General features: G+C 38.5%; 1 protein-coding gene across 2 annotated transcripts; it reads right to left on the bottom strand.

Moving 5' to 3' along the window:
* Positions 1-404: 404 nt before the first annotated feature.
* On the bottom strand, positions 405-13,118 carry rfx6 (regulatory factor X, 6). Of its 2 annotated transcripts, none has more exons than XM_058612686.1 (20): positions 12,947-13,118; positions 11,143-11,305; positions 9,918-10,041; positions 9,492-9,553; positions 9,317-9,394; positions 9,017-9,053; positions 8,794-8,901; positions 7,639-7,716; positions 7,438-7,551; positions 7,021-7,070; positions 6,588-6,747; positions 6,363-6,507; positions 5,961-6,070; positions 5,712-5,829; positions 4,440-4,562; positions 4,134-4,340; positions 3,371-3,683; positions 2,885-3,261; positions 2,516-2,716; positions 405-1,691 (listed from the first exon to the last, which is right to left on the bottom strand). In XM_058612686.1, the coding sequence occupies exons 1-20, from the start codon at positions 13,101-13,103 to the stop codon at positions 1,513-1,515; spliced, it is 2,904 nt and encodes a 967-aa protein (XP_058468669.1). In that variant the 5' UTR covers positions 13,104-13,118; the 3' UTR covers positions 405-1,512. The 2 variants fall into 2 exon arrangements, with proteins under 2 accessions (XP_058468669.1, XP_058468670.1); XM_058612687.1 differs by having other exon boundaries at positions 9,026-9,053.
* Positions 13,119-14,524: the final 1,406 nt, after the last annotated feature.

Below are 14,524 nucleotides of genomic sequence, written 5' to 3'. Positions count from 1 at the left end.
CCCCCCCCCGTCTTCTACCTCCCTCGTAACATTATGGTAAACGCTTTTATCTCACTCGTATCTCAGTCCTTTGTCACAGAAAAAAACAAACAATTAGAATTAAAAAAAAACTCTCTGAAATCTGATCCACTGACTTCACTCGTGTCCCGTAATCTGCAAGTTTGCCTATTAAAGACTTGTGTGTGTCTAAGGCCTTTGAACCACAGCAGATAAGGATTCTATTGGATTCTAATATTGACAGGGAGTCAATATCAGAAGCAGACAAAGGCAAAGCGAGCAACCAACTGTTCCCAAAAAAAAATTTAGTTTTTAGCTGTGGATTAGCAGGTGTCCATCCTTTGGTCCAAACTACAGTATCTCAGCAATTATTACAATCTTAAAATCTGTGCTAAAAAAAAGCTAAAGTGTGGTTATACTTCCTGTTGAAACAGGCCACTTCCTATTAAAATGATTCACGACAGTTTCAGGGGTTTTAAATAACATGGCGTGTTATTTAAGTTTAGTAGTTATGTATATATATTTTTTAAATACATGTAAGGGTTTTTTTTCGTTTTATGGTGGGTGGCAACTAAAACAATAGCAGTAACAGAAAGCACCTGTGTGCGTAAAAAAACAAAACAATTCTGGTAGAGACACTTTCCAGTATCCTACAATACTTTGTTCAATAAGCGGCAGCAGACAGAAGGCTAGCTAAAACATTAGCCAAAAGACAACATTTCTGACAGAAAAATCCTGTTTCCAACGAAATCTAACTGCAATCTTAATAAGATCTCATGTGTATATCCTTCCAGATTCCATTTTTTAATCCATATATCACCAATAGTGACATGGAGCACAAGTATTTCAGTTAAAGTTGTCTCACAAGGAAGGAGTAACAAAGCAATATGTCCGCCAAGAAGCAGGCCGCCGTTCTTGTTGCAGATTGTTAAGCATTTTTCTCTGTCTAAATAAACACATTCATAACCATTAAATAGTTTATCATCACCTTAATTCCCTAATTTTAGCCAAAAGTGACACAGTAGAGTGTTGCTGTTAGCAGTTTAGCTAGGGTCACCTACTAGCAAACAAATGTAGCCCTTTTTATGAAAAAAAGCGTTATGCTAACTCATAATGACTTGGAATTCTAACTTCAGGAGGTGCTCACGTGGAAACTGCTGGAACATGACTATTTTGAGCTGAGGTGAGAGGTTGTTTTTTGTCAGATAAATGCACGGCGTTCTCACTTACAAAGTTTTATTCATTCAAAATCATGTCAAAGAACTGGAAGTCCTCTGGGCATCGAGTCAGGACAAAATTACAAAAAATTACTCGTGAATAGAATAAATATCTATGTAGAGAGTCACTTATATATATATATTTTAAATAATAATGCACATTTTGCTGCTGTTTTAAGCAGTTTTAAGTCTTTGTGTGTCCATTGTCACCCGTCATCCACTTCATCCACTCCACTCTGCTTCTTTTCTCACAAAACCATCCGAGAGTGTTGGTGTGTACGTACATTCAGTGTCAGTGTCATTGTACTCCTCCAGCGCCCATGAACACTGTGTTGATGGGAGGCAGCGATGACACCAGGTCGTGCACGTTGGCAGACGACGTCACCCCCTGCTGGGACAAGAGCGCGTCCTGTGACGTGAACGGAGACACAACTCCAAACATGCAGGGGGCGGATCCTGACGAGGGGAGGGAATGATCTGAGGGGGAAATAAAAATATTAAAAAAGAGATTTTGTATGACACATAACATTTTATTTGTATGTTTATTTTTACGTATATACCTTATATATATATATAAACCTTTTTAAATTATTAAATCAATTTTATATGTTATTTTTCAGAAGGGTATTTATTCATTTAATGAATAAATAAATCTAATTGTTTTTTTAACCCTTTAACACCCAAGCCTCAAAATGTCCTGGGAGTAAGTGCTTTTGTTCATTTTTCCAGAAAACCTTTCAATATCTGGCAGTTATTTACAACTTAAAATAGTGTAAGAATTAAGAATTTAAAATGAAGGCAACCTAAAAGTTTTATGAGAAAAAACACTGTTGTTGTACATGAACAATTTGAAATTTGAACAGCATAAAACACATTTGAATAACATTTGTTTGAGTCTTTGTCTCAATGTCCAAAACAGGCCTAAAATGTAAAACTATACACAGGCACTTTTCCAACTCTCTCCTCTCTGGTGACAATGTTGCTGACTTGCCATCTTCCTGCAACAGCGCAAGTTGAAATTGTCATAATAACCAGCTTTCACGCTCGGTGTTAAAGGGTTAAGCTGATGTCATAAATCCTTGAGAGAAAGTATGAGTTGTAAAATTGCCGAGGGCAAACAAGTACCAGGGGCTGACTTTAGGGGGCACTGCTGAGCCAATTTGCTCCTCCCATAGTAAACGATACCACAGCACAAAATGTATCTGGGATTCTGAATTTTTGGGCAAAGTTTAACAGGTTTTTGTGCATTTTCAATCCACCAAAAATGCAAGAAAAGGAAAGTAATAATTGGGATTGCTGACCTGCTCCAGTGTCCGTCTCCGTGAAATAGGCTCCTGTTGTTTTCCGTCCCGGTTCGTCCAGGATGTTGAGAGGATCGTGGACCTCGGAGAACGTCGTGGAGAACGGACGCAGGCTGCTGACGCTGCTGATCACGGACACGTGCTGGTCGACCAGTGACGTGATCCGCTGGCTGTCCACGTAGCTGCTGTTGCCATAGTAACCTGCCGTTGGTGGAACGTTTGGAAATGAAATCTTGTTTTCAAAAAAAAACTGAAAGGATTTTAGGAGTTACATGCACCTGCCCTAAAAATGTATCCTGACCAGAGTATAGAGTTCTGTAGAACTTCCCACTTAATCCAACATTAAAACATCGGTGCAAACATTCTTACCAGTGTTTCCCGCAGCAGAGTGCGTCTGTCCCTGGCACCCCCCACTGGGGTGGTTCAGTCCCGCCACGACAAAGCCAAACCCCTCAGTCGAGTCCAGAATCTGAGCTGCAGTCTGAGCATCCAGTTCCTGCTCAGTCTGAGCCGGATCTGGACCTGAGCTGTAGCCGGACATGGGTCTGAGCGCGGAGCCGTATGGCGTCATGAGGCAGTTGTTGCTGCCGCTGGATGAAGGATGATGATGATGATGGTGGTGATGATTGTAGAACACGTCTTTACTCAGCTGCTGGTCATTAAAGGACGGATATCGAGAGAGGTGATAGGTCAGGGAGGACGTCTGCGACGGGACTGAAGACAGACACTGGTTCTGGGACTGAGGCCTAAAACACAGACGGACACATGACTTCAGACTTTATGATGATAACAACAGGATGGATTTTATTAAGCATATTCTATTTTGTTGTAGTTTTAGTCAAATTTGATTTTGACCTGAGTGCGGGTTGGTAGTTTGAGTTCGAAGAACCGCCGGCTGGAGGGAAGTAACTGGGGCTGGTCTGAGCCAGACAGTGGTACAGGGTTTCCTGGTATGAAGAGCAGGGGCTGGGCTGCGTCATTGCACTGAGAGAGGAGAGGTAGGAGGAAGAGGAGGTGGAGCAGGTGGAGGACGAAGAGGACGACATCAGGAGTCTGGCTCCTGCCATGGGCCCCTGGTTGATGACGGAGCCTCGGTGCACTAGTGCTGCTGGAGAGATAGGGGGCGTCATGAGGGGGGCGCTGACCTGAGAGAAGTCCACCTGACCACCTGATGACCAAGTAAGAACACGTGAGGACTTGCAAGGACAACCAGTGTTCCCAGTGTTTGGCTGGGAACACTGGTTGTCCAGTGGTTGTTACGGATATCTGCCAACAGACTGGTGAAACCAGTGGAATCAGATCATTTTGGTTATAAATAACAAATGTTCTCTCAGATTTTTCAGCCTCTCAGATGTGAATATCTTCTGGTTTCTCTGCTTTCTCTGCGATTATGACACATTAGGACCATGTGAGGACATTATGCGGATACTCAAGGACAAATGATGACATTTGAGGACACACAAGGAACCCTCAGGACACATAAGAATGAACAAGGACAAATGAGAACCACAAGAGGACCATGTGAGGACACATTAGGATATTTGAGGACCCATGAAGCCCATGTGACAACATATAAAGACGATCCAAGGACATTTAAGACCACTCAAGGACACTTTACCTGACAGAGAGAAAGCAGCAGCGTCCGTCCCCGGGTAAACGACCGCGTTCGTGTCCAGACTCTGTTGTTGACTGATGGACAAGGACATGTAGGCGTGTTCTCCCAGAGACTCGTTCTTCACCGACTGGTCGACGGCAGCGTTTGCCTTGTTGCGGTTGGCGAGAAAACAGGAACTGGGCGACGCCATGAACGTGGCTTTACTGGCATCTGAGACGGAGATGAACGAGGTCTGTTTAAATGTGCTTTTATGCCAGTATTAAAGTGTTAAGAGTCAGAGTTAAATGACTCGTAGGTGTTCGTGTTTACCTGAGTTCTTCATGTATCTGTCCAGAAGGTTCTGCAGGTCCTGCTCCTTGTCGTTGTTGAACTGAGTCTCCAGAGCCAAGAGGATGTACTCGTCCAAGAGCATCCTGATCAGATGGAAGGAACCTGCGTCAGGGGGAAAAAAGCAGATAATCAGATAATCGAACAGTGGACAGCTGACGCCTCAGTGTAAGATTCATCTACACAGTCCTCTGTTTGACCTTTAGGATCAGGCTGGTGTTTGCTTCACCTGAGAGGTCACAGGATTAAAAACCTGCTGTGTTTGAGCTTCACTGTGACGTCAGAGAGAGAGAGAGTCACCACATGGTCAGTGTTTATTCATGTACACAAAGTGTGTCTGTGTGTGTGTGTGTGTGTTTGAACAGAGACCACACGACCCCCAGATAAGACTTTGGTAAATAAAGGTGAGTCTGGTGGCCATTACAATTTATGGTGCTATTGTAGCAGTGTGTGTGTCTGTGTATGTGTGTGTGTTTCAAGTATTACTCATGTTGTGACGACCTAAAAATCTGTTTACATTATGGGGACAGAAATCAAGTCCCCATAATTTAAATGATGACATTTTAAGGTAGAGGCATAGGTTACAGTTAGGCTAAGGTAAGTGCTCTGAAGTCATGGAAATCTTCATCAGGACATCTGGTCCTTAAGGAGCTTTTGGAGGGTTAAGGCTGAATTTTAGGGTTGAGCATTGAAATATGATAGTTAAGGTTAGGGTAAGGGGCTTGTCAAGACCAGTAGTCCTCATGGAGACTAAACCCTGGTTCTAATTCGTAATTTTTCCAGGAACTGGTAAAGTTTAGGGCCAAAAAAAGGCTCATGTGAAACTATCCGGTTCGGTTTTTGTTTACTGAAGAAGACTTTTAAGACTCTTAAAGTGAACTAAACCCCCCTTTTATGAAGCGAACACCGCCCAATGCCTGAAAAATGCCAAAAAAAGTGGGCTGAGAGCTGAGTGAGGGAGAAGTCTGGGACCACAAGCCCCGCACTGGACAAGAGGGTGACGAAAGAACTGGATTAAGAATGACAATGTCAAAATTTAAATGGACTGGCTGGTGTTTGACCAAAGAGGGCAGTAGATACACCATCTTTTTATCACAACATAACATGGTGTTACATCTTAAAACAGCGGTTTAGGGGTTTAGTTACACTTTTTATAAATAAAACGTGTACTATTGCAGCCCTATTTTGGTGTACAATCAGTTGACCATAAAAAAAATCCTCACATTTGAGAGTTGAGTTTGAGGATTTTCTCACCAAAGCTGGAGGCGTTGTTGAGTGTGAGGCTGTGCATCACTCTGGCACCAAAGAAACTCCACCTGAGCAAGAAATCCTGCGCGCGCTTCTTCACTGTTCGACCGCTTTGTTTCCCAGGCTTATTCACACAGACAGAGAGAGGGAGAGGAAAAAAACACAGAGTATGATTGCACAAGACAATGCAGTGTGTCCACACAAATATGAGTACACACACACACACACACACACACACACACAGACAGCTGTTACCTTGATGACTTTATGCTCCAGCACAGAGTCCAGCCACTCGATGAAAGACTCCACGGTGGCATTTTTCCTCAGCAGCTCCTTCAGCTCCTGAAACACGGTGATGGAGTCGTCTGAAGAAAAATCGAGGAAGGTTTACTCGATTAAAACCTAATTTGTATTAAGTCTCTCTCTTCTGTCTCTACTTTGCCTCCTCATTTCCTTTCACCACAACCGGCCTAGGCAGATGCTGCACATCTTTGCGTCTGGTTCTGTCACCTATTGTCTGCTCATTGTGTGAACTTTTGGGTTTTCGCTTCTCTCTATAATATTGTAAAGACTTGAATTATGAAGTTCTGTGTAGGGGTGCCTACAAAAATCGTCTTTTATGAAGACTTGATCAAATATGGTTTGAAAGTATCTTACACTCCGAGTAAATGTCCGGCTCTTGGTCTCCTGTGGTGTTGATGTTAAGCAGCGGTTGTGAGCTGATGCTGTTCAGATCCACGTTATCAATATCCAACACCATGCTGGTGACCACAGCCTGGTCGAACAGCGCTGGGCGGGCTATCTGGAAGAACAAAGAAACAAATAATTGATTTTATACTTAGATTTTGTTAGACGTCATTTCTTCTTCAGTGGTGTTTGTACCTGCGCCAGGTGTAAGAACGACGTCTGTCTCCTCAGGGAGGAGACGAAGCGGCGAGCGATGGGGAGTTTCTTCGCAGCGAGACCTTCTGGGAGGTTCTCCAGGGAGGAGGACAACCAGTGTTCCCAGTGTTTGGCAAAGTTACGGATATCTGCCAACAGACTGGTGAAACCAGTGGAATCAGATCATTTTGGTTATAAATAACAAATGTTCTCTCAGATTTTTCAGCCTCTCAGATGTGAATATCTTCTGGTTTCTCTGCTTCATACAACAAAGAAAATCATTAAAACTAAATCATTTTTGGTTTGTGGACAAAACAAGACATTTGAGAAGATCATAATTAACATTTTATGGACCAAACAATTGTTGGCCCCGTGGCTAACCCTTGGCTAACTGAGAAAATAGTCTCAAGAGGATGAAGTGAAAGTGACAAACCTTTCGGGCATCTCCTGCATCGTAGCAGGAATCAGAACATCGGTTAAAACCTGAGGAAATTAATGACAAATTTATAGAAATAGGGGTAAAAGAACGATGAAGAGTCCAAATAATGTATATTTTTCACTTTGTTATTCCTAAAAAGAGAGTTTTTTTCTCCCCAATGGTGCCTAGTGTTTGCTCATTGTGTGAATTGTTGGGTTTCTCTGCTCTCTATAATATTGTAAAAGTTTTTGCCTTGAGATAATGTATGTTGTGATTTGGCGCTGTACATAGACAATTGAATTGAATTGTTAATAAATAGCACATATTTTCCACTTTCATGGGGACATTCAACAGGATTTTACCTTGAAAATGTCAGTGTTTGGAGATACACACTTGTGATTATTAAAGAAATATACATTATGAAATATCAACCTTGTATAAAATGGAGTCGCAGACGCAGAAGATGTCGACGATGACAGGGTTTTCCAGCAGAGGCAGCAGGTGGTCGGGCATTCCCTGCCAGAAGTGGAGCAGAAAATTCTGGATCTGTAAAAAAAAAAAAAAAAAAAAAGGCATCATAACTCTTTCATTTTCAGTGTGAAATTAATAAAACGTTGTTTTAATGACAATCACCTCCTCAAAGTTAACGTTGATGGCGTTGTCCAAGATGCACTGACAGTGTGTTTTGTACATCATGATCAGAGTGTCCACCTGCACACGGACAACGAAGACCAGACATGAGAGTCCACACAAAAATTAATCATTATACAAATATATTTCCATCTTTCCATTTGGCTTCTTGACAGTGTGAATCAACCATCCTCCTTAACTGTCTCCTTATTTTAATTTAAATCAACCATTCAACACATTTTTTTAGGCTATTTTCTTTCTCTGGATGAAATTCAAATAATCACATTTTGTAGTAATTTTATGGTGTGGATTTCAATCTTTACTAGTTTATTTGCTTGTTAACTATGACAATAAACATCATATCTTTGGTTTATGGACCGATAACTTGTAATTTTTCATGGGACACACCAGTCAATATTTTAAAAAAAAATGGTGTGATATTTTATGGTTTAAACGGCTAATAAATTAGATTAAAAAAAAAAACCCAAGATTGATCAATAATTTAGAGAATAATCACTTTAATCTGTGCAGCTCCAGTCAGCTCCTACTGACAAACTCCGTCATTTTAAAAAGTTATTGCATTTTAGGTGGAATCACAAGAAAAGCAAATATATATGCATGTAGTACATAAAGAAAAACACTGAGGAGAAAATAAGAAATGATGACTTGATCTTGTGACTTTCCTGGTATAAACAAAATTGTGGCTTCAAAGTGAATTTTAGATTGTTTCGTATAATTTGCCCTGAGATCTCCATTTTTTATCTTCTACATTAAGATTGGAATGGTGCTAAATACACACCATGTTTTATTATTCTTTATAAAGATTTATTGAATAATACATACGATTTAGAAATCGATTCATCGGATTGAGGTTTTCTCATTTTTTCAGCCTCTTACATGTGAATATTTTCGTGTTTCTTTGCTCCATATGACAGAGAATTCATTTAAAAATTTAAGAACATCATCATTTCCAGGTTTGACAAACTCTGATCACCATTTTTACAACATCTACATCAACATCAATTAATGGAGAAAATATTAGACGGATTAATCAGTAAGGAAAATAATCTTTAGTTGCAGCCCTGTATATAGTAGATACAGTGTGTGTGTGTGTGTGTGTGTGTGTTGACAGTGATTTTCTCCTGGTTCCTCACTGACCTTCTCTCTGGAGACGTTTCCCTGCAGCAGCAGATGTTGAGTATTTGGAAACTCGGGGAGTAAAGTTCCAGTTTTTGAGCTCAGAGAGTATTTCCTGGTGAAACCACCCTGAAAAATACACACACAAACAACCTGTCTGTGAAATGATGTTTAGATTAATCCTGATAATTATTAGTGTGTGTGTTTTTTTTTTAAATGGGATAAAAAAAAAGATAATCCATACATTATTTACCTCATTCTTGAGTTTGCTCCCTGAAAATCTGCGATGATAGACAAACAAATGTGACCTCGATTAAATGTTTAAAGTGATTTCAGTACTGAAGAAATAGATATTTACCATTAGTTTTCCCCACATTTAAGGAACAAAACCTTTATATGTTATGTACTAAGGATGAACATGAGTCACTGTGCCCCGTTATAGATGCACACAGACAATAAAATACCATAATGGTTGATGAGTAACAGACTGAAGAGACAGAGGAAGAGAAGGACAGTTGACTAAATGATGATAAAAAAAGGTTACCTGGTCAAACCTTTTCCGGAATACACAGAGTGATAATATGCGCTGCTCTCTTTGATGCCAATTCCATAATAATGATATCTGTTAAATGTCAAGAGCGAAGGCATCAAATGACATGAGCATTGCGTTCAAAAGCTATGGAAAATCTAAAGACATGTTTGTTTGTTTTTGCATTTACTTGGAGTGTCCTCTGGTGCCAAGTCTCCTCGTCGTCAGAAGCGGAAACTTCTGTCGGATCGTCTGACGAGAAACACAAAATTCTGATTATTATTATTATTATTATTATTAATAAGTCAAAATCTAACCCTTAGCCCCTAACATGAAACACACCTAAAAACTCAATTTTCTATATGGTTTTTAGACAGGAAGTAACAATTGAACAAATCGTGTTTCCAGTTCAGTTACCAAAATATTAGGTGCAGCCATTTTTCATTTTATATTTATTTATTTTTGTAAACTACGATTCAGCCTCAGCTGTCAAATGTGACATTTCACAAGAATTAACCTAAAATGTCAGGAAATAATCTTCGCTAATATGGAGGAAGGTGTTCAGATGATTTGGTTTGATTTTAAACTACAGTCTTTGATTAAAGAAATAAAATACCTTTCCGAACGTGGCAGCACACGCTGGCTCCAGCTTCTCTTTGCGGCAGAAATCCAGGTAGTGAGCGTAGAGAATACAGCGAGGCAAACACACGCCTTCACACACGATGTAGTTCTCCTCCAGCCTGTCGAGAAAATGTCGGCGACAAAGTCGACAAATTATTAAAAACAAATTAAAAAACCTATAATACTGTATTTTTACTATAATAGAGGCAGAAACGTCACAGTGAAGCTCAACCACTGAAAGAAACATGAACGCTGCTGTAAGCTGTTGTTGTTGTTAGAGTTTCCTTTCGCTGAAGTCAGAGCTGTTCAACAGAGATGTAAAAAAAAATCAGGTCTCATAGAAAATGAAAAAATTGATCTGTTTCCTACTTTTCTGAACTAAATCAATAAACTGCTGTAATCAGTTTTAGCCTTTTTCTCTTTTTTTCATTGTTTGGAAAACTGACTTTTGAAGGAGAAAAACTTGAGTGAATCAAAGTCACAGCTGAGTCCTGAGCTTGTAATGATGATGACGACTCTTCCTCTTTTAAGTGAATTTCAGCACCTTCCATTTTTAGAATAATTCTATTTCCCCTTGTGTTTATACAGGGATGCAACTAAAGATTATTTTCATTACTGATTAATCCGTCTAATATTTATGGTTTGTGGATAAAAATTTGATATTTGAAGAGGCTGATAATACATTTAGGAAGACAGGGTTAGGGTTATGTCACCATTTTATTACATTTTATGGTGTAAGAAAACTAATAATTAAAATTAATTAAAAAAATTTATGAAAATAATTATAACATTATAAAACCGGAGCTGCTGACTGTGGACATGCCAGAATTAAAGTCTGGAGGTCTAAGACTAAATGCTATAGAAACAGCTTTGTTCATGCTGCGAGTTCTCCTTCAAATAAATCTTAATAATGTATTAGCCCCATTTTTTTTTTACCTTACTTATGATAGATAGATAGATACTTTATTCTGTTTTTTCACAGAGAAATTCACACTCTGAGAATTATTTATCTCATCTTATTTATTGGATGGCAGACTTTTTAAATTCAGTTTTAATGATTCAATGTCCATTCTTGGTTTTAAGCTGTGTCAACAAAACAAATCTGTAAATAAAACTTGCCTGAACCAGAACCTGAGAAGAAGAGGATACATGTTGATACATGATTCACTGCTGCTTTAATTTAATAGTAGAAGAATGTGATGTCGACGTGACTCTCTTACCACTGCAGCGTGAGCTGCGTCTGTTTCTTCTTGTCCTTGATGATCTGACTGATGCTCTTCCTGGAGGACGAGATGCTCTGTTTACTGATGCTCAGGTCGGCGTTGAAGTCCACCAGGTCCTGGTCTTCTTCAGAGGACGGCGTCTCGTTGCTGTCCTCGGCTTCTGAGAGAAAAATCACACAAAGAACAATCTGGGTCCTGGACTTTCATCGTATAAGATGTCATCGTTTCTTTGCTCCTCTATGGAAATAAATTCAATTTGACATTTGAAGACTGGAAATACATTTAGGAAGACACATTAAGTTAACTTTATGACATCTTATGGACCAAGAAAGTAATGAATGCATCATAATAAATAATGAAAATACCCTTTAGTTGTAGCCTTAGTTTACACAAATGCTGAGAAATGCTTCCTGTTCATCAGACACAGCACTGTGAGTGATTAACGGAAACGTTTCAGATTTATTTCAATTGTACGGGCACGTTTGCGGGAACCTCACATTCCTCAAATATTTTATAATTTTATCTCTTAAAATTGGGACATTTGATGTGAAGATTGAAGAGTTTTGGGGCTTTTGTGCTTTAGCTAATTGATTTCTGCTTTGCTTTGAAAGTGCTTCACTTAAAAAATTAATAATAATAATCAAAATAAATTAGAAGGAAAACCAAAAAGAAAATTAGAAAATGTACAATTAAGAACAGAGGGAAAGTGTCACCGTGCTACTGAATTTTTTATACGCCATTCTAAATAAACATGTTTTGAGTTTATGGAATGCAAATCAGAGGTTAAAGGTCAGGAGCAGCGACAGCAAAACAACGGTCGCGACGCCGTTTGTCATTTTCACGTATCGTTAAAATCTCTGCTGAATAACGTGCAGCGAGGCCGTTCATGGCTTTAAAAACAAAGAGTGAAAAACCTTTTTTAAAAACAATTCTAAAATGAATCGGCAGCAACTAAAGTTGATATAAAACTCTTAATTACTGATGCTGCTGTTGCCACAGTGGTGGAGCTTTAGTAAATAATGATTTGTGTGAAGAAATAAAGAGGTATTTTTTGTATGTTTGTCTCCTCACTCTGCACTGAGGAAGGAAACAAACCTGGAAAACCATTGCAAAGCCGTGTAACAATGATTTAAATTAACAATAAAAACCTAACAAGTGAAATAAAGGAATTCAAAAAACAAAAGATCTGTATATTTCTGTGCACTTTCTTATTTATCCAATTAATCCAACCAAAATGTATCCGTTAGCATAACATTTAAAGCATAAAAATATTTTGACTTTCAGCCACAGAAAAAGCATATTTGTACGTTACGTAACAAACACTTTTTAAACACATTTTAATCTTTGATCCTGTTTCAATACTTAATGTTATTTTTCAAACTAAAATATGTATAAACTGGTGTGTAATTTTGTGGGGTTTTTTATATTTCCTAAAGCGCCTTTTAAAACACTATATAAATAAAACGTATAATTTAGTTATTTTAATTTTATAATATATCTTTATTGATTGCTTTCATTTTAGTCATTAAATCCCACCTTTACTTTATGTTTCTTTAGTTTTTAAAAACACATACATTTCAGGTTTGATCTGTGGTTATAGCACCATCATGTGGTTTATTAGTGTTACTGTTTTGGTTTATTTTTACCTGAGAAAACGTTGATTTGATTGATATAGAATAAATTTGGAAATAAAGATTTTGACTGCTTTCAAGAAACATAACAAATCGCAATGATATTAAAATTCAGATTACTTACATTAATGTTATCATATTAACTGTAAATGTTGTCATTGTTTTATTACCTGATTTAATCCCAGAATCATCCTCGTGAGGAATGTGCGTCTGTCCGTTAAAGTCTGCGTGCTTTCCCTCCGGCGAGCTGCACAAAGATTTGGTTAAAGAGTGAATGAGAAAAACTCCGTCTCTGCCCGAGCTGTCGCTGCTGCGCTTCATCGGCATCGCGTCCGAGTCAAATTATATACAAAAGAAGAAGAAGAAGAAAAAGAAGGACACACGATGACAGGTTTAACGTGGGAGAAAAATAAGTCTGTCCTTAAGTGTCGTCTCCAGCATGTTTTTATGAATTTATATCAGCGGCAAAAATTATAATGAAACTAAAAACAGAGAAGCAGAGAAAGTGCCTGTGCTGCTGCTGACGCTGACAGTTTCAGCTCAGACTCATAAAAACTGAGTGAGAAGACAGAGACTGTGAAGCCGTGGATGCAGTCGTCATATTTACAGAGGACTGGGGCTAATCCAGGTTATTAATGATTAACAGAGAATCCCATCTGTCCATCCATCCATCTATCTATCTATCTATCTATCCTGCCATCTACAGTCAGCTGGTGGCCCTTTACACAAACATAATATACATTCAAAAACATACCAGGGATTAAAAGTAACAACTAATTTTACTTAACTTCACACTATGTATACAATATATGCATCGTGTGTCTGTTTGAGATTCATTTTAGGCTAAATTATTTTAATTGTAAATGTAGATGGTTTTGTCAAATAAATCTACATGTTTAAAAGCAATCGCGATAGTCACCTGGATTTTACATGTTGTATTAATGCATTTACTCAGACATACAAAAAAATGTCAGTATATGTTCATATACACCTACTGTTTTAGTGCAGTATATTTTTATGAACTCACCTCCTCGTGAATAAACGGGTCCTGCAGGTTTATGGTCTGTTGACATCGTCCTCCATGTTCTCCGGCAACCTCACCCTGCTTCCGTAAAGACAACCACACACATGCAATACGGTGTAAATCTCAGCATTACTGATATGAAGCTGCTCGGTAATAATAAAGACTACATAACAGATTACAGGAAATACAGGCCAGATTATCATCTCTGATGCCTAATTCCTGTAAATCTCAGCACCAAAAGTGTTATGACATCTCCTTTAATCTGGCTCATGTTACCTTGGTAAATTAAGTGTAATCAAATAATCGAATCAACAAGCTTCATAAATATGAACATTTTCTGGCAACTTTGCTCCATATATATATAACATAAATAATTAATTAAAACTAAATCATTTTAATTTGTGGACAAAACAAGACATTTGAGAACCTCATTATTTTTGGAAACATATGTGCAGCCCTAACAACGACTCACTACTACAGCTTCTTTTAGTATTTAATTTAATATAGATGTCACCATTAGTGACATCTAATGGTGAGACAGCAGAAGGCAAGACAGAAAAAAGAAAACTCACCACTGGCTCACCACTTCTTTTTCCTTTTCATTTTAAGGAGTTGAGTTGCGGAAACATGGTGATGTAAAACGGTGGCTTCCATAAAGCAAGGCCTTTATCAAAGGTACAAACAAAAGACTTATTATGAAACCAAACACTGATTTATTTTCTAT

The sequence above is a fragment of the Solea solea genome, chromosome 17, assembly GCF_958295425.1.
Source record: "Solea solea chromosome 17, fSolSol10.1, whole genome shotgun sequence".
Taxonomy (NCBI): Eukaryota; Metazoa; Chordata; class Actinopteri; order Pleuronectiformes; family Soleidae; genus Solea; species Solea solea.
This window is presented reverse-complemented; position numbering and strand designations above follow the sequence as displayed.

What these genes read in the sequence shown, in the direction of transcription:
- rfx6 (XM_058612686.1), bottom strand. Translation starts at nt 13,103, where the DNA reads ATGCCGATGAAGCGCAGCAGCGACAGCTCGGGCAGAGACGGAGTTTTT. An exon ending in TCAACGTTAACTTTGAGGAG is followed by an intron (nt 7,552 to 7,638) that starts GTGATTGTCATT and finishes TTTTTTTTACAG; the next exon opens with ATCCAGAATTTTCTGCTCCA. An exon ending in GCGACTCCATTTTATACAAG is followed by an intron (nt 7,071 to 7,437) that starts GTTGATATTTCA and finishes TAATTTCCTCAG; the next exon opens with GTTTTAACCGATGTTCTGAT.